At 32.9% G+C, this 25,015-nt stretch overlaps 1 protein-coding gene across 1 annotated transcript in view; it reads left to right on the forward strand.

The window, feature by feature from the left end:
- Positions 1-25,015, forward strand: part of LOC140435052 (protein turtle homolog A-like) — a 580,999-nt gene that overhangs the window by 374,702 nt on the left and 181,282 nt on the right. The window contains exon 4 of the mRNA XM_072523739.1: positions 12,402-12,605. Within this exon, the coding sequence (XP_072379840.1) occupies positions 12,402-12,605 (204 nt within the window). The remainder of the gene's footprint in view (positions 1-12,401; positions 12,606-25,015) is intronic.

Below are 25,015 nucleotides of genomic sequence, written 5' to 3' on the forward strand. Positions count from 1 at the left end.
CTAAACACTTCAGGCCAATTGCCTTGCCAACTGCTCTCACAATTGGCCCAAAATTCGGTTGTCTCCGGGAGTAGACTGAGGACAATGAGCTGCGCCCAGTGAGCCCCCCCACTCTCGACATCTCAATTTTCGCGACAATTGGCACCGTGTGAATGGTGTAGGCGAGTAGTGTTGTCTTGTTTTTTTGCCAGTACCCTCTAGTTCTCCTGTGTCAGTCAAAACATACACGTGGTTTGTGTTATTTGTGTTACGTCTGGTTAGTCTTTAGCAAAATGGCACCAAAGTGGAGTGACGAAATGAGTTTAAAATTCGTTGAACTTTACAAAGAACACAGGTGTTCGTGGAACCAGCAAGATGACTTATACAAGGATATAAATGCTGGAGAAATGGCACTCGTTGCAATTGCTGAAAGCATAAACGTCAAAGGATGTGGTGTAGCTGAGGTGAAATCAAAAATTACGTCAACTGAAAAAAAGTGCCAAATCTGGATCTGGATCAGCGGATGTGTACGTGCCGACCCTTAAGTGGTTTAACGTAATGAAGGAAGTGGTGGTGAATGGAACACTGACAAGGCAGACCAAAGGCACTTTGGTAAGTAAATATACAATTGTTATGCTATTTTTATTTTTATACATAGCAAATAATGTTACCATGCTAATGATTTTCAAAAAACATCTCCCACTCCTCTTTCCTTCTCTTCTCCTCTTCCTTCCCCATAGTCCACTCCCTCTTCTTATTTAACTCCACTTCTAGCACATTGCAAGACTCACTAATAAATTCCAGGTAAAGCTGATTTAACATTAGTTTTAAGTCCCCACCGGACACAAGAGATGACGAGCAGTCTGTCATACTTTAGCTGTCTACTGCCATGGCAATAGTTGGCCCCGTATAAACATCTTCTCGTTCAACTGGACTGGCCTCCAACAATCCGAAACCACTTGATGACAATTGTCCAATGACAATTGCCTTACCAATTGTCATCGTTTAAACGCGGCTTAACTGCATTAAGTTGAGTTACTGTAATCTTCGCTGCATAATCATCATATTATTTAAACAATATTTGTCGTATATTGAGTGGCTACAGTTTTCTTTGCAAAATGTCTAAATAGTGCTGTGTCTTCTTTGAGTTATTATTGACTTATTTAAAATACTATTAATTATGCAGAGAAGCAATGTCTTTTCAAGTATCATGATATCGAAAATTCTGACTATTCTGATGGCAATCCACATTATATTCCTACTGATGATAATACTAAATCAGAACGTGAACAACAACATAGTAGTAATAAAACTAAACTAACAAGAAAAATGGCAATGACAAACACGAAAAGAATAAAGCTTGTAATAAATTAACAGGAGTGAAAAGACAATAAGGCTAAAAAATAACTTAATATAGGAAATAAACATGAATAAAGTAGGCAAAGTAATTCCATCTAGGATCATGAAAGCATCATGCAACTTGAAAATTGCAAAAATGGATGCACGGAAAAAATTTCGGAAAATAAGAGGCAAAAAATATTTAAAAATTATTGGGGACTAGCAGATCATATCAGACAACTGAAATTCATCACTAAATGTGTTCATTAAAGAAAAAAGAAACAGGAAATAAATAAAACTGAGTCAGGGTGCAATTTTTCGCGTAAATATGATTTTCTGCTTGATAATAAAAGAGTAAGAATTTCGAAAACGATGTTTTTAAACACGCTGGGTATATCGGAAACCTGGTTTAAAACTGTTAAAAAAAATGTAGAATGTGGCACTTTAGAAAGGGATATGCGGGGACGCCATACTGTAAGACCCAATAAAATTGCAAAAGATATTAAGGAAAGTGTGAGAACTGATATTAAATTGTTTCCATTAGTTCCTTCCCATTATAATAGAAAACATTCAAAGAAAATGTATTTGGAATATGGTTTAAATATTAGTAAAATATACAGAATGTACAAAGAGAATATTGGAACCAATTCAGTACAGATTGCAAGTGAACGGCAATATCGTGAAATTTTCGTGAATCGTGAATAACATTCTTTAAAGCAAAAAAGGATCAGTGTCAACTATGCATGGGTTATACAGATGATAATAATGATATAAAATGAAAATTGCAAGAAAAATATGATTAACAAAGTTGCAGTCTGAAAATTGAAAGATGTGGTTAAAAAACTAGCTACTGAGGATAAAACTTTATATGTTGCATGGTTTGCCCCGAAAAAATTATTAGTTAATCCTCAATCAGAAGTATGTACATTTTTTATAAAAGTAAAATTGCAACCTATAATTTTACATTCTACGACATAGTTGACAATAAAGGATTCTGTTACGTTTGGTATGAAGAACTGGCGAAACGGGGACCAAATGAAATTAGTAGATGCTTTTTAGACTTTCTGAGGACACAAAAAACTAAAGGGGTCATCTTATACTCCGACAATTGTGGGGGCCAAATAGAAACCGTTTTATTTACTCCATGTTTGCATATACTTCTAAAATTCTCAACATAAAGATAACACACAGGTTTTTGGAGAAGGCACATACTCAGAATGAAGGAGATAGTATGCATGCAGTAATAGAGATAGGTAAAAAGCTACAGGATGCTGTCTATACCCCCAGTCAATGGATCACATTAATAAAAATGGCGAAAGTAACTGTCCAACCCCACACACGGTAAAAAATCAGAACTGGAGAATGGACGAAACTTTTAATCCAATTATTCAAATTAATAAAATGTGGGAATTATCGTGGCTACCAGAAGAACCTAATACTGTTCAATTTAAATACGATTTTGCAGAAACCCCAAGAATACTATGTCTGAAAAAATGTAGGCGTCGTCAACTTAAAACTCATTGCACTGAGTTGCCTAAACTTTATAGTTCTCCTCTACCTGTTGATAGTTAGAAATTGAAAGGTTTATTAGAGCTTTGCAGAGGTAATCCACCTTAAATACCGCGTTTGTACAATAACTTATTTTTTTCTTTACGGTCAAAGAAGGGAACACAGACGAAGAATGATATACATCAAGACTCTAAAAGTTCTAGTAGCAGCGAATGTGCAGAGGATGACGTTGAGTAGAAATTATTGTATCCTATTTTGTGAAATTTAAGATATAATTATAAAGTTCGTATTATAATGTTTCTTAAAAAATGATCGTATGTTATTTTTTCCTAAACTGTTTCGATGAAAAATACAGTAACTCAGATAAAAAAAACAGAATATATTAAGAAAAAATATAATTTTTTGGTAATAAATTTTGCGAACTGCATTTGAATACACATACCTACAAAAGTTTTATTTTCAACAGTTTATTCTTGGATATTTTAGAAACTGCTAAACAGTGTTTATACTTGTAAATTAATTTTATAAAATCTATCTAAAATTACTTACTACAGTCTTCTTTGCATGAGTTATTGTGTGAGCCAAACTTACGACAGTTATAAGAATTAGAACACGGCTAATATTACAATGAACGTTCTTATACTTCTCTGTTATTGCATTTGACAATGGAGCATTTTTTTTATTTTTATTTTTTATTCCACCATCTTTTCCTTTCAACTATTCATTACATTTTTTGATTCCACACACTTTAGTTGCTGTTTTCTTATCACTTCACTGTAAGTATGTTTCTTTTTGGTCCTCTACATGTCTCAATCTTTTGTTAGTTTTCTTTTTGTAAAGTTCTCATACAGTTTATATATTGAGTTTGTTTACCTTTACTGTTTTGTACTCTTTTCTTTTCACCTCCATTTTTTCTCCCTCCAGTTTTGCAGTGACCATCCTGTGTTGTCTGGACAGTCTGGACTGTGTTGTGTGGACAGTTCCGGTTTCTTTTCCTTTAAGATGTTTTGTTCTAGGTGTCTCGTACAGACTATATTATAGTTTTGTCTTTAATGGTTTGTTCACTGAATGTTTTTTTTTATTATCAGCTCATTCGTTTGGCATAATTCTAGCATTTTAATTCCATTTTATTTTAATATTTCTTCCCCATATTGTTCAATTCATCTTAATCCACTTTAATATTCTTATCTACTCTTGAATTCCAATCTCCTGAGATTATTATTTGTTCTTTATCGTTATCTGTTCTTCATTGCTTTCTGTTGGTCCGTATATTTATACTATTCCTATCCTGTATTTCAATTCTATATGGGCTCTTATTATTCTAGATGATACTGCTTCGTAGACTATTATCCTTGATTCTATTCTTTTATTCACTATTATACTGATTCCTTGTTTTGCTGCGTGTCCCTGCGGTACTCCAGAATAGCATAGGTTATATTGCTCGTTGATGTGTCCCCTCTCTATCTTTTTTGTTTCGCTTAATCCCATTATTTGTACATTAATTTTTCTATTTCTTAAATTAAACATTTAAATTTAAAAAAAAATACAATATTAAAAAAACTAGAAAAAATATATGTGTCATATATATATATATATATATATATATATATATATATATATATATATATATATATATATATATATATATATATATATATATATATATATATTAATAACACAACCTGTAAGCAAATAACACTTCAATTTTTTGACAAAATTAAATTACATTGTCCTCCCTAGAACTATTGTCACTGCTTGATGTTGTCACTTGTTAAAGCGGTATCCAAATTTCAGTCTACAAACAGTAAATATACGTACCGCAATCACCCTCAAACTTCCGTTGAGCGAAACGGCTTTGAAATGTAGAACTTTATATTCGAGCTCGCAACACAGAAACAGTGTTAGCTAACTAGTGTGTCCGTATACTTATAAACCGTACAATATTTGATGACTTTTTAGATGTTGCAGGATATATCAAAAGCATCAAGCTTTGATTTATACCGAAAATAAATTACAAACTATTCTGAATTTCATTCGTGCAGATATTATATTAAAGTTTCGTTATTTGATGTATTGTAAAGAACGTAATTATGTAGTATATATATATATATATATATATATATATATATATATATATATATATATATATATATATATATATTATTGTGATCTATTTTGACTCTATTGATGTTTCTAGATGTAATATACTTCAATTAATTAATTAATTAAATATTTCATTAATTAAACAAATCAAAACATAAACAAATATAAATCTCAGGGCTCAATGATCCTATCACTACTTACTTTTGTGGCTTCAAACCTTTCTCAGTGGTTTCCTTCTAGGGATAGACAAAAGAGAATCAAAATAATAAACATATGGATTTCAATTAGAAATTACAAAAGTAGTTTATTTTATCAAAACGGAAATCGATATTCAATATTACAAATTTTATTTATTCTCCTATCTTTATTATTTCATATAAACATTTACAAAAAAAAAAGTAACAGTAACTGTGAATCTCTCTACTTCTGCTTTACAGAATATTCTCGATGTTCAATTTTCTTGATATATAAAAAAAATTATTTATCAATATTATTATATCTTGAAAAAAAGTCAGCTACAATGATTTATAATAAACAACACTGATTGAAATTTGATGATTTTATAATGGTGAAATATGTAGTTCCATATGCCCTGTGGTATTTAACACGAAAAACAATACATTCATATCATAACAGAAAACGACTGACCTTTGCTGATCATTCTACAATGTTTTCACCCATAACACGTTTCCTTACTTGCTGGTGTTGCGATCAAAGGAAAACTCGTCCACGTTTCCCAAAAATGTCTCTGCTCCTCTGCTAAATTTTGTTCTCCTTTCCTTTTACTGCTTCGTACCGTACTCGCTCCGGCTTTCTCCTGCTGCAATCTTTCAACTTTTTGAATCACTTAACACAATACTGCATACTTTAGACTCAAGGATTTATATCATCTCTCTACTTGGCCTATTGTTCGTTCCACGATTTTTCCGATAATGTTTGTAACTTTTCAAACACAAACCGGCTTTTACCTTTTATTTGTACACTGCACGCAAAACTGGACTTCTCCTTTCGATCGAACAAAACAAACTGCTCCACTCTCCTCGTTCATTCTCTGATGTCCAAATCGTTCGCCCCCACAATTCATTTTCCATTCAATCAAAATCAACTTTCCATCATGTCGCATTATTTACCCAAAACTACCTCTTTCCTTAATCTAAACAAATTTTCAAATTTACGTATACAAAAATACTATTATAAAATTTTAATATTAAACTCACCAGTCTTCCGGGTTGAACCGCGTCGATATCCATTGGGCCGAGCTTTCGACATCCTCTCTGATGTCTTCTTCAGGGCTTCCGAGGTCTCAGTCTCCCGAGTCCCCAGACACTACTACACTCACTAGTAACTGAACTACTACGGCTGGGACCAAGGGACGGTTCATTTATACCGTCGATGGTGACGTGGCCTAGGTGGGGGTTAGGGTGAGGGTTGGCGCGAGAGTTGGCGCGAACATTTCCGACAGTGGGATTTTGATTCGAGGATGGAGGGGGCGATATTTTCTTTATGAAAGGTCTCCAAGTGGAAGGTAACCGTATGGCGTCATCTCTTTTGTTAAGGCAATTTGGTATTTTTTCCATGTCTATGGTTTCCCGAATAATTCTTGGTTTATAGAAGCGGATGGGGGCTATGGTTCTAGAGTTTTCAAAATCAATTTTGTGACCTATATGAAGATCGTGTTGACCGAGAGCTGAAATTGAATCGGAATTGCGAACAGAAATGGAATGTTCATAAATCCTATTTTGAATTCTACGATTTGTTTGGCCTATATATATATATATATATATATATATATATAAATTAAATTCGTAAAGTTAAATTACGCTAGTAGTTTTAGTATAGCATTCTTCCAAAGAACGTTTTTGATAATGAGTTAGATAAACTCGAAAGCTCAAACAGACTTTAAAGAGTTTTACTTAAAGCCATATCGATGACTACAAAACCCAATACATCTTTAGGGTATATATAGAAAAAAACACCTTGAGAATTTGAACTTTCACTCGTCGTTTCGGGCATCCATTTTGGAGCCATTATCAAGAGGGATACAGTTCCGTTTGAGTTCAGGGTCTCAATCTGCCTACTCCCGTCACTCGTTACATACCAGTATCTTATTATGTTCTACAAGAACCATCATACTGCACTAAGGTCTCAACTGTAAATTTCCAAAGCCCTAGTCCTATCGAGAATGCGGTTTTTTCCGATCAGCTGGCTCCATGTCTACTTGACAATATCCACTTTTTAGATTGTATGGAGAACCAACAAGAACCAGGAGAGTATCCAATGTATCGTCTAGTCTTCTTTGCTAAAATTATTGGTGATGTCCGTGGACTGTTTGATGGTTAAATTACCCCTTGTCCCCTTGTATGTTCATATCTTTGATGATGTCTTCGACTTTATCTCTTTTCGCAAATTGAAGTCGTCTAGGTTGTTGTATGATTGGCTGAGCGTCTCCGCTATTAATTTTATGAGTTATCATGCTTGTTTTGTCCTTATCCTTCTTATCAATTATAACATCTTTTTGAAATTCTATCAGCATAGACTTTACTTTTGTCGTCCGTTCATCATCAAGATCTTGGCACATTTTAATCAATATCGCAACAAGCTCCTTTGGATACTTATATGTCGATGATTTCTCTCTAGTATTGATAGAACAAATCAAAGCCACGGCAAAACACTGTCCGATCAAAGTTCTTGTACTTAACTTAATAGCAGTTCCCTTTAAATTTACAACTTTTACAGAAACGACATCTCGAACGTTCACCAATGCTCTTGCCGTTAGGAATTCGGGATTGTCCACATCTTCGACCATCCCTAAACTTCTTTCTCGGCAGGGAGCATCAAGTCTGGTCTTCATGAAACGGCAACTCTTCACTTTTAATCTAGAGAACTCCGTTTTTGACATTCAGTACAGCCCCAACTTTTCTTTGTAAATCGAATTTCAATATAAACTCATAGGAGATCTCTGCAATTAATACTGTCTGTTTTACTGTGATCTGGCCAATGGATACTGACATAATAGCCTCGCCATATGTATTAATTAGCTCACCAGTTGCTGTTCTAAGCCTTATTATGGCAGACGATAGTTTAAGATGGCCTCGTAATACTTCTGGACGTGCAATAGTTCTTGTTTTACCTGTATCTACCAAAAACGATCTACATTTTTTATTAATATGACCCTCGATGTATAAGCTATGAATTTCACCGGAGAACGTAATGTTAACAGTTACTATGAAGGCTTTGTTTCTCGAGGTCGGCAGTTGCCCCTTGGTGTCGACCCGTTCTATTTTTCCGACTATTGTATCATGTTCTTGCAATTACGGCGAATGTGGCCTACATTACCACAATTCTAACATCTGTGCTCGCATCTATTGATGTGTCGTTTTGTCTCTCGGTGATTCTTCTTTCAATACATAATTTAAACTACTGGTGTTAGCACTTTCGTATTGGTTATTGTGCTCTCTAACTGTTTGATCTTCTCTTCTACCTTATTGAATGTTCTAGAAACTTCTTCAAATTTCTAATTGTCTAACTGCATACTTCTTTAATTATTTGAGAAGTCTCATCGAATCTTCTATAAACATTTTCGAATTTCTCGTCATTTTTTCTAGAAGTTTTCCCAATCATTAGAGAAACATATTTAACATTTTTATCATTCTTTCTAAAAGTTTCTTCGATTATTTGAGAAACATTTTCAAATTTCTTAACATTTTTTCTAGAAGTTTCTTCGATCACTTGAGAAACATTTTTTATTTTCGTTAAAACGGCTGCTCACTGAAACTGGAATGTCTCTGGGTCATTCCATTCATAACACTGTTATTGTTTTGAATTGTAAGTCTTATTTTTATTCATAGGTAGCGTTTCGGTTATATAAATTTGTATTCTGTATTAGCATAGTTTTATTCTTAGGTGTGTACACACTTACACCGAATGCGCCAAAATAATGAACAAAATAGTTTTTTTATCTAAATAAACAATGTTCAGTTATTATTTTTAATTCTAAACATATTTTCTTTATATAATTTTTGAGATTGTTAAAAATAAATATACTTTACTTTTGATCAAAAGTCACATTTTTTGATAAAATATGCAATAAATAATATTACATTATTCTTTTAAGATTCTAAAAGTAAAATAAAATACAGGGTTTGCTTTAAAAAATATAAAAGTTTTTATCATTGATCCAAGTTGTGCTTTCTGTAGGAATATGAATTACTAATTTAAATTGGTAGCCACTACGGATTTACGTATTTTTGCCGAAGGAATTTTTAATATTACTGACAGTTTCCCTAGTAAACTCCGTCTCTTTGTCATAGAGGCAAACTAGCTGACGGATAGCACTGAATTCTTCTCGTGAATCCGACTATAGATATGGAATAGGGATGTTCACAAATTTTTAAATATAGTTAAATTCAATTAAATTCAATAGATTATAAAATATATAAAAACATAGCAAACATAAAATTGTTTAAAAATATATATTTTTTAAGATAAATCAATTCTTAATTTTAATTTTGATGGAGGCTAGAAAAACGGCTCCTCGCAGCGAGGCTACGGTGTGTGACGTCAGCAGTTGTATCGACAGCTTGTTGTGTATACGTATTTACGAAGTGTAACCAGTTCTTCAAGTATTTATACAGTGATAATGAAGTCAAATAAGTGGTGTTTGCTACAAAGAGAGAGAAAAACTAGAAAAGGAAGTTATTATGCAAGTTAGAAAAAAAATAAATGCAAATATCTGTACCTCGGAAGGAATCAACACTATGTTCATTTTTAAAACTTTACAGGAGAGCAGTTTTAAATTTTTTTCACCAAAAAGTATTATTGCTGCAGTTCTTTATTAAGATATTGAAACAATATTTTACGAGAATATTCTGTTTATTGTTATTTACATAATACATTTGTTATAATTAAAAACAAATTTGTTCCTGTGTTTTTAACCCTTTTAACGGACATGGTGTTGTATTCATCTAATAAAGTTATTGTACTGTAAGAATTAGTATGGGGTATTCAATAACAACTACAATCCTATTTGACTTTTACTGACAAAATTTATTTAATCATACAATTTACCTTTACAAATACAAATATGTATGTAAAAATGGCATTTTAGGTACAAACCACTCAGTCATCCTCAAGTAAGTCTCCTTCTGAATAGTCACTATTAGTATTACTAGTAGGTATGCTTTAAGTTTTAAGAAAAATCATGGCAAAATGTAGGAACATTTTACAGTAATGCCAATAGATCGTTATACTTTTGTTGTGATATAAGTATTGGACTTTGTGATACCAGTTGCAAATCTTTTGGCAATGTAAGGTGTCGCCTTCGAAATCTAACAAGGTCAATTTCCTGGTTTTCGTCATGAAAAATACTTTTTAAAAACATAGTTCCAATGCTGTTTTGTTTAACTTGCAGTTAAACACAGTTTGACAGAAGAACTTGTTGTTTATTAATGTCTCTTTTCTATTAATCAAAGGCGGATTTTAAGATGTTTTGACATCATACAAAGACCTTAAATTTTTAAATTCTTCTAGTTCCATAGTATGTACGGTATATTTCATTGCGGTTTATCTAACTAACGGCTTCCAGTGTAAATAGGAACGCGTCCCAGGGCGTGTAAATAGAAAGGTTAAGCTTTTTCTCTTTCGCTCTATCAGCGCATGGACAGTGTCCGCCTCCATGTGGGTATTACTCTTTAGTAGAAACTTCTGGATGATAATTTTTACTTTTTTAAACAAGTATTAATGCTAACATTTTTATTCTGGCCGTAACATTTGTAAGACCGTATGCAGATCTTATTTCATTTCCACTACGAATAGTTTATCAGAACTTTTCTCTATATCAGACTGATCTTCGTTATCACAACTCAAGGCATCTCTAATAATCTCTCTTCATTTAAAACATCACTGCTTGGTGTATTATTTGATTCTGAAATTAAACAAGGCGCATAATATTGGTTGTAAAATATTTAATAATATTGCTAGTCTAAGGTTGGTATCAAATCACTACATTATCCTTTTGAGGTTATGTTTTTTAATAATTTAAAAATAATGAGCAAAAAGGTAGCTTACCTGTAAATTCAGTAGAAGAATTCGCAGAACTTTTTAGTAGGTACTTCAAGAATCTTTCTCCTACGAGAATTATGGTTCATTGTTCTTATTATTAGTAACAAACCACTGTAAACACACCATAAATAGCAAAAGTATTATTATTAGATCACCAACAGTCTACCTCTCATCATAGAGATATGCGCGGCAGTAATTCACATGCGTAGATGGACAAAACATTCACATGGTGTTTTATCCCTCTAAGTAAAAATGGACTTTGTGTTCTTTTAAAGGTCACTTTCTTTATCAGCAAATGGTTTAGGGCCTAGTGGTCTATTCCTTTAAATAAAGTTATAAAAGTTAATTATTAGTCTGAAAATTGTCAAAATTGAAAAAATGTACATAGTGTTGTGGAGTATCCCTCAGAGGTACAGATATAAAAACCTGTGGTTTGACAATTTTATGTGAATATGGTCTTAAATTGTTTGGAACTGTAATAAAAATCTTCTCATTATTGTTTTTAGATGTATTTAGACACCCAGGAACAAAACACCACTTAATTGGCTTCATTATCAGTGATTAAATATTTAAAGAACTGGTCACACTTCGTAAATACGTATACAAAACAAGTTGTCGATACGACTGCTGACGTCACACACCGTAGCCTCGCTGCGAGGAGCCGTTTTTCTAGCCTCCATCAGAATTGAAATTAAGAATTGATTTATCTTAAGAAATATATATTTTTAAACAATTTTATGTTTGCTATGTTTTTATATATGTTATAACCTATTGAATTGACCAATATTTAAAAATTAGTGAACATCCCTATTGAAAAAAAAAATAAAACAGTGATCTACTTGCAAACAACACCCTATATATCAGAGCTTCGAAAATATGTTCGAAATTAGAACATTAAAAAGTTATGTTAAGATCTTTTTCGCATAATTGAATACAACTTTGTTGCTTATTAATGTGATGCAATATAAATGTGTTGATAATAAGTTTATTTGCATTTTAACATGATAGGAATATATATTCGAATTTAAACAATATTGTTCAATAATATTCTATGTCCTTTATTGCGATTTATATAGTGTAATATTATTTTTTGACCTATTATTTTTAAAAATAGGAAAATTTACTGTGGTATTTAGCACTAAGCTTTCAAGCAAGGTTATGTTTATTTATTATTTTTACTGGTGGTCACATACAAAAAATTTTATCTATATTTATTCAAATATCCACCTAAAATGCTTGCATTGTATGTATTTTAAAAATATATAAATTCCCTACTTACCCACATACTTCTCGAGAACGTTAACAACCTTCTTATTCCGAATGTTCCAATCAAATTCGCTGAAAATTCGTATCAAGATATCTCGAGAGGTCTTGTCGAAGGCATTTTTCATGAATTCGAGGACATTTTTCAGGTCGACCTGCTCCGACAGTCTCCTGGTTCATGAACGAGAGGTTGATCGAAGGCCACGTAGAAGAGATAGGAAATCACATGATGGTAAATAAGTTGAAAATCGCCGGGGTGACAAGAGATCATCTCAATTCGAGTTACAAGTGCCAGGCCAGTAACACCAAGCTGATGATGCCGTCAGAAAAGACGGTTCGACTCGAATTGCTGTGTAAGTATGTCGTAGAGTCCGTGGAGAAGGGTATTGTGAGAAATTGATAGGATCTAGGTGCGGGTTTAGTTTTCCCAAATGTAAATATCCTAAACGCGCTGCCACTCAAACCATCACCAGACGGACAGGGACTGACTGGATTATTTAAATATCGTGATGGAAATGGTAAAAAAATCCGAATAAAATATCTTGTTTGGTAATCTTGTAATTTGACTCCAAAAACATTTTATAGACGCACGATCTCACATTTTTTATACTTTATATTTGAATAGAAACGAGATATAACTAATTTTTTAAAATATTTTAAACAATTTATAAATTATAGTACAAGGGACACTTGGAACAATTAAAATACAGATTAAATATTGTATTTATATGGGATCTAGCTACAGTTGAATGTAATTAAAATTACATTTTTGACAACTAAAATGTGACGTTTCGATTTTCACTCGTGTTCAAAAGAATTATTTAACCGCATGGAAGTCCATATATGGATTCGGTAGTTTACTATTTTTTTTTAATTTAAAGTTCAGCACATACCCAGGCATAACTCTATATATTTTTAAAATCTGGCAACTCTGCTAGACAAGTCAACCCAATCATTTTAGTTACAACGTGCTGTGCATTGCGATTTTTTAGAACAAGTAAAAAATTGATCTTCAAACATCGACGTTTTACCAGTAAGTAATCAATTTTTTTTTATTATTTCATGTCTAATTGGTGTTTGTTCTTTATAAGTTAGATGATATTTAGTGATTATTTACTTGGGTTTGTCAGAGAAAACGACATATTTAGTGATCATCCATATATGGCTTCTTATGCATTATCGTAAAAAATATACAGATTTTGTCGAAGCCATATATGGCTTTGTATGCATTTGAAGAGTAATTTATGTAGATATTTTTTTTCAGAAATGGATCCCCAAAGGTTTTATCGCAGTTCTAAATATGTGAACACTATTCCCAGTGATGGAGGGTTAAGCGACGATGATTATACTGATTCAGACGAAGAATATTTACCTTCTTCGTTTACAAAACAACGTATTTAGTAGTAGTATCTGAAACTGATTATTCTGACATAGAGACATCTGATGCCGAATCAAAAGTTGACGATGTAAGGGTAACTACCTTAATAGGACTCAAACCAGCAGACAAAAATAAATCAATATCTACATCTAAAAACAAGAAAGAGAAAATATTATGGAAGGAATCAAAATTGAAGTATTGTTATGAAAATGATTATGCTTCTTGGCAGAATCTGAATGGCCAGAATGCATGCAGAGATTGGAGAGTCCTCTAGACTTTTTTAAATTCTCATTTAATGACGACTTATTGGAGTTAATAGTTAATTAGTCAAATTTGAAATTAGTGCAAGATAACGTCAACAAACCAGGCAACATTACGAAGTATGAAATTGAACAATTTATTGGAATTAGCGTATTTATGTCAATTTTAAAATTACCTTCTAGTAGACTCTACTGGAACTCACGTTTAGGCCAACGAGTTGAATACGAAACTATAAGTTGTAATCGGTGGGAAGAGATTAAAAAATGTTTACATTTCAATGACAACAATAAGTTTATACGAGCTGGTTTACCCGGTCACGATAAACTTTTTAAAATGAGACCTCTCGTACAAACATACGTGAACAATTATTATTAGTTCCTAAAGAAGAGTATCTCTCTATTGATGAACAAATCATACCTACTAAAACAAGACACAGTCTAAAACAATACAATCCTAAGTAACCCAAGAAATAGGGATTCAAAAATTTGGTACTTAGTGGAGTTTCAGGATTCAGCTACGATTTTGATAATTTGCTGGAAAGCAAAGTAATACCTGATGGTGCACCAGATCTTGGAGCAAGTGGAAATATAATTACAAAACTAACTAGTACAATCCCACGGCACAAAAATCATAAAGTATGTTTTGCTAATTGGTTCAACAGCCCTAACCTACAAGTTTATCTTTCACAAAATGGTTTGCTGCCCTTAGGGATAGCTAGAATTAACACAGTAGCAAACTGCCATATGCCTACACCAAAAGAGTAAAAAAACCTGGTCGAGGTAGTATGGTAGAGAAAACTGCTGTTATAGATGGAGTACCATGCTACATACAAGTACCATACAACAACAAACTAGTTACCATGCTCTCAACATACGTAGGTCTTCTTCTTAAAGGGCCTATCCGTTCCGGATGTTGGCGATCATCACGGCTGTCTTTACTTTGTTTATTGCAGCGCGGAACAGTTCAGTGGTAGTCGTGTTATACCACTTTCGTAAATTTTGAAGCCAGGAAATGCGTCTTCTTCCCGGTCCTCTCTTACCATTTACTTTCCCTTGGAGAATCAGCTGGAGAATGCCGTAACGTTCTTGATTTCTCATTACATGTCCTAGATATTCCAACTTTTTAGTTTTGACGGTCATGAGAATTTCACTTTCTTTCCCCATTCTACGCAGGACCTCCACATTAGTAACTCTGTCAACCCAGGATATACGTAAGATGCGCCTATAACACCACATTTCGAAAGCTTCGAGCCGATTCATAGATGCAACAGTCAGTGTCCATGCTTCCATTCCGTAGAGCAGAACTGTGAATATGTAGCACTTTAATAGACGTCATTTTGTTTTTAATGATATGTCTCGACTGTTGAAAATGGTTCTCATTCTAACGAATGCTGCTTTTGCTTTTATTATTCGCTGTTTAATTTCTGTTGAGTGGTCCCATTGGCTATTTAAATTGGTGCCTAGATATGTATATTGCTCGACTCTTTCGATATTCTGTTGTTTGATTGTAAGTTGAGCGTTTAGTATTGGTTTCTTACTAATTGTCATAAATTTGGTTTTCTTTATGTTAAGAGCTAGTCCGTATCTGTTGCTGACTTCTGTTATGCGATTTGTTAATATCTGTAAGTCATTCAGATTATCGGCAAAAACTATAGTGTCATCTGCATATCTAATGGTATTAAACCATTCACCGTTTATTAGTATTCCTTTCGCACAACCGTCTAAAGCTTCCTTAAATACCCATTCAGAATAAATATTGAACAACAATGGAGACAAAATACAGCCCTGTCGTACTCCACGTTTTATTGCAATTTTATTAGTTAACTGGTCTTCTATTTTGATTTTGGCCGTTTGATTGTAGTAAATGTGTCTGATAATTCTAAGATCTTTGTTGTCAATTCCAATTTCTTGCATTAGAGTCATTAATTTGTCATGTTTTACTCTGTCAAATGCCTTCTGGTAATCTATAATATATCTATATATCGTATATATCTATACGTAGGTAGTTCTCCTATTACTTCCAGAGAGCGCTATTTTCGAGAAGCCAAAGAACATCGTGAAATTTCTTGTCCTAAATCAATAGATGTTTATAACAAGCAGATGGGAGGAGTTTCCATGCTAGGGCTCTATAGAATTCAGTTACGTTCAAAAAAATGGTACAAGAAAATATTTTTTCACCTGTTGTGGACATGTGGCGCCAAAAGAGTGTAAATTATATGCCATTATTTGACTTCAAACAATATATTGCAGAAAATTTATGCAAGGTGGCAAGAATAGTTTGCCAAAGAAAAGGGGTCGACCATTATCAAATGTTAATTCACCAAGTAGTTCCATAACTGAAGCAGAAACTCCCAAATCCAAAAAGTGGCTTACTTTGCGTCAAGATTATCCAAGCAATGAAGTTCGTATAGATGCCATTGGCCACTTTCTCCAGTGAAATGATACAAGATTGTTGTGCTATAATGACTGTAAATTTAGATCTTTTGTTAGATGTACTAAATGTAACGTATTTTTATGTTTAAACAAAGATAGAAATTGTTTCGTAGAATTTTACTCCTAAAAATAATAACTAGTTTAAGTGCATAAGAAGCCATATTTGGACCTGTCTATTTTTGTACATTTTAGATTTATTGCATAGGAAGCCATATATGACTTATTTTTTTATTTTCTTAATTAGTAGAAAATTGTTGTAAATTCTTTGGTAAATATACTTGTTTATAACAACAAAATCTTAAATTTTGCAAAAAAAAAATTTTCTATCTAAAACATAATTCATGTAGTAGAGGGTTAAGAATTTTGTTGAAAATAGTGTATAACCACCACAGTTAAGGTTATCTTCCCAAAAAATTGAAAGTTGGCTTACTTAACAATTGGCCTCGGTGTCATAGGCAACAGCCATGCTTGGTTGGAAAGATATGAGCGTGGATTTTATGCCATATGGAACTTTAAAATTCTAATTCTTTTGTGTGTTTCTGCATTATTTGCATGTGCTTAAACGCTTTGTATGTGGGTGAGCGTTCGTGTATTGTGTTTGTGTCTTGGATGTGTATTGTGCAAAACTGAATACAATGTCCCTCGAATTTTCTTAATCTGCTATGGTTGGTATATTCTTGTTATTGACTTCTTCTTTTAGTAGTGACAGCCAAAGCATGCTACATTCTGCTTATGGGTTTGCAACACATTTTTCTTCATTGAGTAGAATGAGAGCTGCTTCTTTGACTTTTTTTTTTCATGTCTGTTTCTTTCATGATTGATGATACATATTTTTATTGGACTCTGTGTTAATGCTCATTTACCATTCTTTTACGTTTTCTGATAATCCCTTTACATATTTTATTTTTGTCAACCTTGAGTCCATTTTTGTGAGTGATTCTGGACGGCTAGTGCTGTTTTGTTGTTTTTGTTTCTTTTGTCTTGTGAAATTTCTTGTTTATAAATGACAATGGGTAGTCATTTTTTGTTAAAACCTTTGTTACTACGTTTATTCTTCTTGAAATGCCTTTTAATTAAAGTTGGTGTTTTGAGCTCTACCACATAATCATTGTACACAAACAAGGCAAACAGCTCATAAAATGGTGTAGATATATAGATAATGTGCTCTTCCTTTAGCCTCACGGACCAGAAGCATTAAATAAATTCCTGATGGACATTAACAATAAATAAAGAAGTATCAATCAAATTCACTACGGAAGAAGAAAACAAAAACTCACTTTCTTTTTTGGATATGTTAATCACATAAGAGTACCGGATATTTAACCAACAATTTCAAAAAACCAACCCACACAAACACATATTTAAATATAACAATCAAACACCGAAAACTTTGTTTTCAAAACTTTCACAAAATTTATTATAAAATCTTATCACTACAGCTGTTTCGGTAGCATAGATTCTAATAAAGATAGCTTAAGGCCTTTATTTTGGATGTGAAGAATTTGAAATTCGTCATTAAAATAATGATTATGATCTAGAAGGTAAAGTACGTATATAGAATCTGTTTTTCTATTATTGAAAGCTCTTTTATGTTCTGCTGTACGTTTTTTAAAAGTTCTGCCAGTTTGACCGATGTAAGTTTTTGGACAATCGCCACATTAAAGTTTGTATACACCACTCTATAAATGCTTTTTATTTTGGCTCTTGTTGTTTTTAATATATTTGCCTACGTTTTTGTTTGTTCTAAAAGCTGGTGTTATTCCTTTTGTTTATATGTTTTGTTATTTTGGTTAATATTTGACCTATATAATCGAGCAGTTGCGAGCCGAAGTGTCCAATTGTAAAACCAATATGGAGAATAGTGACTGTTGCCTGCTGACTCCGATACACTGTTTGAATATGGGACTCTACAGGATTCAATTAGTTGTCCTTTGTTGTAGAAACTTGCACTGAACACGATCTTCTATAGGAACTGACACGGTCATTTAGACCATTTTTTTTTGTATGAGCAAGATTTAATTGTTTTAACCCTACACGTAAAGTAAAATAAGTACTATTCCTAAGTCTAATAAAAATAAATGACATAATTTATTATCAGGATAAGACGCTCGTGTGTCTGAGTAGGATTTGGGTAATTAATTTGATACAGACGAAAAAAAACATTGGTGCAACTACAGATTGATGAAAAAGAACAGTTAAATGCATTGGAAATTTTAGAAAAAGCATTTATATTTTACTAAGAAAACTGTAAAACCGATGTACGGTTTCTCTCGTGTGTCTCTAGTGTCATACTCATAACTTTAGAAATCGAGAAATAAAAGACTTGGAGGTAATCAAATAGAGAAATTGGTTGTATAAGAAGTTTTATGATTTTAAGATATTTAAGCAGCAAAAATTACTAAAATAAATTTAGTCTATAAATTTATCAAGAATCTAGTGAGCAAAGCAATATGTCTGCCTAAAGATAATATATCTCCCTGTAACCAATTATAAAAGCGAGTACAATATTTTCATCTCTTTATGTAAAATACAGGTTCATACTGTGTTAAAAACCTGTTTCCATTGAGCAATATTTGTACAACCGGCATTCTCAGTTTACATATGGATATCGCAAAGTTGTAAATTTACAACGAAACCGACCCAAATCTTAATATATTATTTGATGTATTAAATAAAACTAAGTTACAGCTACGAGTATCACCGAGCCTTGCAGATTTCCATAGTCATGAGAGTCCGTATCTGCCGATAAGCAGTGGAAGATATCTTATATTGAAGCTTAATGTATTGCTTCCAGAAACGTCTATACACATATATAAACGGATATAGCCATGAAATGGTTGAATCGAATTTAAAAAACTTTATGCTCGTCTATCGATTTAAATATTATCCCATTACGTTGGAATATAAGAGTTAGAACGATTTTACATTTAGAATTTATACTGGAAAATTTTGGAAAAGGAAAAGAAAATAGGAATGTTGTACATTGTTGGTATTTAATGTAAGAAGTCGATGTCGTTATTATACAACATGTTTGAATAATTTCTATATTTTTGCATTTTAATTAATGCATTTTAAAATTCAATAACGAAGCTGTGGGGTATGTTTATACTATTTCGGAGAAAATTGCCTTCTTAATAATTTTAAATCTATATGTACATATATAAAAATTGGGCAAACATAAAGTTACAATTAAGTGCCGTGATACACGCTGCGGTTTTGACCGAAGCGTTTGCCGAAAGTAAAATCGAATTGGACGGTTGTCTATGAGACTACATTATAATGCACAGCCTAGGTTTGGCGTGATTGGTTGTTGGGTGGGTCCCAATTTAAAAATTGGCAGGTTTCATGTTTTTTAAAATGACAATTGAGGTATTGTGACACAGTATATCGCTAAAGAATTTATTAGCAATATAAAGAGTAGCAATATACTGTGGTATTACAGTTTTATTAGAAATGTAATTATTTTTTCTTTTGAGATTATGTAGGTAAAATTAAATTCTGACTTGTGTTTTTTTATTTTGATATGCTAGTGATGCATTTTTTTATTAGATATATAGATATTGTTTTAATTTTTTTGTATAGGTAATTTTTTTTTATTAAGATTTAGAGGTTCTTCTTATTATTTTTATTTCTAGAACATTCATTAACATTATTATTCTCGTTAGCTTTCTCTATGTGGGATCGGCTTCTCTAATTATTTTCCTGTAAACTTTTCTGTTCTCTTCCAGGGACTAAGTACCTCTCCGCTTTTTCTCTGAGATTATGGTTTTTCAGAAACATGCAATTTCTGTTCATCCCCTTTTTTACTGCCCTACATTCAGTACCATACATCATAGCTCTGGTCTGAAAGCAGTCCTATACAATTACCTTCTAGTTTTCTTGGTACCTTTTTTTATCACACATCATTCAATTTGCCTCTTTCCTTTACCTTTAATTGAAGTATGATAAATAAAACGGTAATACCGATCCTAAAAGCCGAAAATTATCATCTTTTGTGAGTTCTTGTCTATTCAAGCCAACTACTCTATCTGGACTTGAAATATCATCTTTAAAAGAATATTCTAAATATTTTGTTTGTATCCAACTTAATTTTAATCATTTTTCATTAAGGACCTGTCTCCGCTACTCTATACCAAGGAGGTTCAGTTGTTATCTAATCCAGCACAAATGAGAATAAATATGGGCGAAACCCGGATGAAGCCCTATTTTCACACAAAATTGGCCAGTTTCACCTACAATTGTATCGTTCTAACACTATAATAGTTATTCTAACTATATATAGTAGTTCTAACACTATTATAGTTGTTACTTGCTTATACTCCACTCACATATTCAGCCGGCACTCCTTTCCTACTAAATCTCTGCCCCAGTAGGTTTCTGATAACTTCATCATGTGCTTTCTCAAGATTAATAATACTATGTGCAAGTCTATCTCTTTTACAATAAATTGTTAAATTAGCTGTTTTATAATAAAAATTGCTGATGTAGACCTGCCTCCTTGCATAAATCCAAATTGACATTTATCCATTTTCATTTTTTAGAACACTGAATTATGTTAGATTTCACCACAAATGTAGGATAATAAAAAGATGTATTGTGAATCGAGTACTATGAAAAATTTTCATTGTCAACAAAATGAAGCAGAGGTTTACTGGAAATAACTATTGCAAACCAAGTAAAACACTAAACAGCTATGTTTAAAAATGTCTTTATTCTTTATTAAAAATCTGGGAAATCAAAGGTGGGGGGGGGGGCGTTATTGGTGCAATGGCGAAGGAAAACCCCTCTAAACCGCCTAGGGCCCAGTACATCCCGATTTAAAAATACAATTCTAATATAAAAGCCTACAAATATAACATCATTATAACATCATTACTTAACACAGATTTAAAATTCAAGCCTAAACTAAGCATTTATACATGTATTTTATGAAATTTTACTACAAATATTACTAATTGTCGCTGGATTTGACCCTCGGGAACGGGAATGAGGGAAGGTGGTCCAGTCGCACTATCCATAGCTATGTTGGACCGGAGCATATAGGGATCACGGTCCGTGGACATATAGGTTATATATGAACCCTAGCTAGCGGGAAAAATACCTTTATTAAAATACAATTAAATGTATATTACAAGTAAGAATCTGCAATAAAAGTTGATTAGTATTATAACTAAGAATCTGCAAAGAAAGGGGTTAGATATCTTAATACTAAGAATCTGAAAATTAAGTGTTAATTAGTCTTAGAACTAAGAATCTGTAAAAGAAGGTCGTTAGTTACTACACCTAAGACCCAAAAATTTCGGGAAACAAAAGTTATTTAAAATGGTCTGATTTTCCTGAAAATGCATGCAACAAAATATAAACAAATAAAAAGTTATTCACAAATTTCGTATTAAAAATTTCGAAAAAGACCTGAAAAGTAAAAATAATCCTAAGTTATTTTTATAGTAAAAATGTTTCAAAGTCCCAAAACAGTATATAAATATCAGAAAAATAATCTAAGTTATTTTTAACCTGAAAAAAATATAAAATATTCGAAATATTTTCGAAGTCCCTAAAAGAGAAAATAATGTTAGCAAAATACGTCTAAGTTATTTTCGGGCTGAAAATATTTCAAGTTAAATTAATAACCTAAGAGAGATACCTCAATTGTCATTTTAATAAACATGAAACCCGCCAATTTTTAAATTGGGACCCACCCACCAACCAATCACGCCACACCTAGGCTGTGCATTATAATGTAGTCTGTTGTCTATGTTGATAAATGGGTAGTCACAGACCTTAGAGTAGGGAATTCTACTCGTCAATTGACGAGTAGAATTCCCTACTCTAAGTCACAGACCGAGCAATGCGCGCCGCCTGGCGGTTTTGAAACCGAGTCGGTTGATGGTTGGGACGACTCCACGGCTCGTTTTAAAAAACAGCCTGACTAGTAAGTAGTAGGTGCGCTTTATTGCATCACCCATGTCGCACGTATCGGTTTTCTGAAAGCGGTTTGCTAACAATTGTTGGATTTTTGTTTGTTTTTTCTTTAATATTTTTGTCTCTTATTTATTGGGGGCGGGGGGGGGAGAAGGAAAAAAGAGAGAGAGGAAATATTTGCGACATGTTCCCTTCTGAAGGGATGACAGCAGTAAAATTAATCATGACTTCTCAACTAAAAGAACAAATTATTTGAATTGCTCTTTATCTTTTCTTTCTTGAATAAATGGGTGTATCCACATCCTCCGACTTTTTCTTCTTCTTTTCCAGCGGTAGTACAGAAGAGTCAACATCAATACTTCCTCTTCTTCATCACTCATTTCAATAAATCATAAGAATTTTGAAAGTGAAATATTTCTATTTCTTTTTGAAGTAATTAAAAACTCCTTTCTTGATTAAATAAACTGGTTAAATTAAATGAAAAACAGCTTTGGTTAAATCGTAAAGTGTTTCACTAGTCTAGAAAACCGCGTCGATAAACCCTTTGGTCAAACCGCTGCGTGTGTCATTAGCCTAAGCCTGATATCTCATAAAATGTGATTTAACTCTTCCCTTAATCAAAGAAAATATTGCATCCATGTCGCAGAAAATAATGCGATTACTGATTATACTAATGCAGAAGCATGTAAGTAAAAATTAACGTATTAAAATGTACTATGTAATAAAAAAAATAAGTTGTCAGTCTTCTAGAGTCAGTCACTGGATCTGGATGGGAGTCAGGTACTACAGTATATTTTGTATAAAACGCTATTTTCGTGATTTTTGAGGTTATTAGTTTTATATAGAAGAGATGAGAGAGCATTGGTATCAGCACGCTATCTTGACGTATTCTTGTTCTATATCTAGGTAAAAAGGGTTGTCGTAAGATACAGACATCTATCAAATATCTATCATACAAGCAGGCTTTTAGAATCATTTTTAATTTTAGGTCATAGAACTAATGAGATAGTGAGCTTTTAGTTATATGTAAATCGTTTGTGTCAAACTGTAAAGTTTGTTTAGCAGAAAATGGTTGACTTTAATTAGTGCGGTCGTAAATATTATTAAATTTGTCTGACTTGGCCCATTGTTAAGACCTTGTACCTCAGGTAAACCATTGTTACCTGAAACCGTTCCTTTTATACTATTATCGGTTAACCTAGGATGTTTATAGTCGATACTAATTGAAATCAACCATTTACTGTTAAACAAACTTTAACAAAATACCTCTCTCATGTTAGGAAAGGATGCTGCGAAAAATTGTTTATTTTAGAGGTTATTTCGAGGTGCACTGGTAATAAACTTACGTCTTTGCATGATGGTAATACTTCTTTTTTTTTTTGCTGATTTAGATATGATACTGATCTTGGACAAAGTATCGTACCTTTCAGTAAATGATCGACTAATTAAAAAAATAATATATATTATTTATTGAGAGGGAGTTTAAGGAAAACGAAACATGTAGTGCATACCAATTTATCAAACATCTAAGACAGGGATACAAACCGAAGACTAGCCTCTGCAAAAATACGAAGGGTGAAATCATTAGCGATATGGACGAAATTAATAGAACCTGGATGACATATTTTAAGGAATTCCTAAACAAAAGGACACAACCACCATTACAACAACAGATGCAGCAGCAGGCACGGCAGGAGGTACAACAACAAGAACTTGGGGAAGATGGAGCAGAAAATAAATTAACTAGACCCCCAACGCTAGAGGAGGTCCAAACAGCAATCAACATACAAAAAAACCATAAAGCATCGGGAATAGATAAAATACCGGCAGAACCACTCAAACAAGGAGAAAGGAATTTGACACAACAGATGTACCAGCTAATACGAGAGATATGGATATATGGATATAACTATTGTCTAATCCTGTTGCAGAATTTTTATGGGAACTGGGTTAAACTCTTATTTGTTTAAGGTGAATTTCTTTAACAAAGCGTCTTTATAGTGATTTCTTTGGCCCTCGCTTTTTAGGCTCCATACATGTTCCTTAGCTCATGCTAGATAGAAGAAGAAATACCCCAACAAAAATCTCAAACATCATTAATCGAAGACTTTAACCTCTCACGGAAAAAATCATCAGGGAATATCAATCAGGGTTTAGGCAAAATAGATCTGCCATTGACCAACTCTTTGTAGATTTTAAACAAGCCTATGATTCAATAGATAGAACAATTCTACGTAATATATTGGAAGAATTTGGCATACCATCAAAATTAATACGACTAGTGCAAATGATACTAACAGAAACAGAAGCACAGGTATGTATTCAGGGACAGATCACTGATGCGTTTACGATAACACAAGGACTGAAACAAGGCGACGGACTGGTCTCAACGCTCCTTAATCTTGTTCTTGCATATATAATTAGACGGTTGACGGTGAACGGAAATAACATACTTACAAACAAATCTACCCAATTAGCAGCATACACAGATGATATAAACATAATGAGCAGAACAGTGAACGCAGCGGAAGAAACCTACGTTAAGTTGAAACAGGGTGCAGAAGCAGTAGGGCTAGCAATAAATTCAAATAAAACAAAACTACGCATACAAACCAGATCAAATAGACCGGCGCAACAACACTTTATTGACGATATAGAACATATCTATATGTTGAATGGATCTGGAATGAATCTGGTCGCAAGCAAGGAAGAAGAACCGGAAATAAATAGAAGGCTTATGCTGGCAAATAAAGCCTATTTCGCGATGGGG

The sequence above is a fragment of the Diabrotica undecimpunctata genome, chromosome 2 (assembly GCF_040954645.1).
Source record: "Diabrotica undecimpunctata isolate CICGRU chromosome 2, icDiaUnde3, whole genome shotgun sequence".
Classification (NCBI taxonomy): Eukaryota; Metazoa; Arthropoda; class Insecta; order Coleoptera; family Chrysomelidae; genus Diabrotica; species Diabrotica undecimpunctata.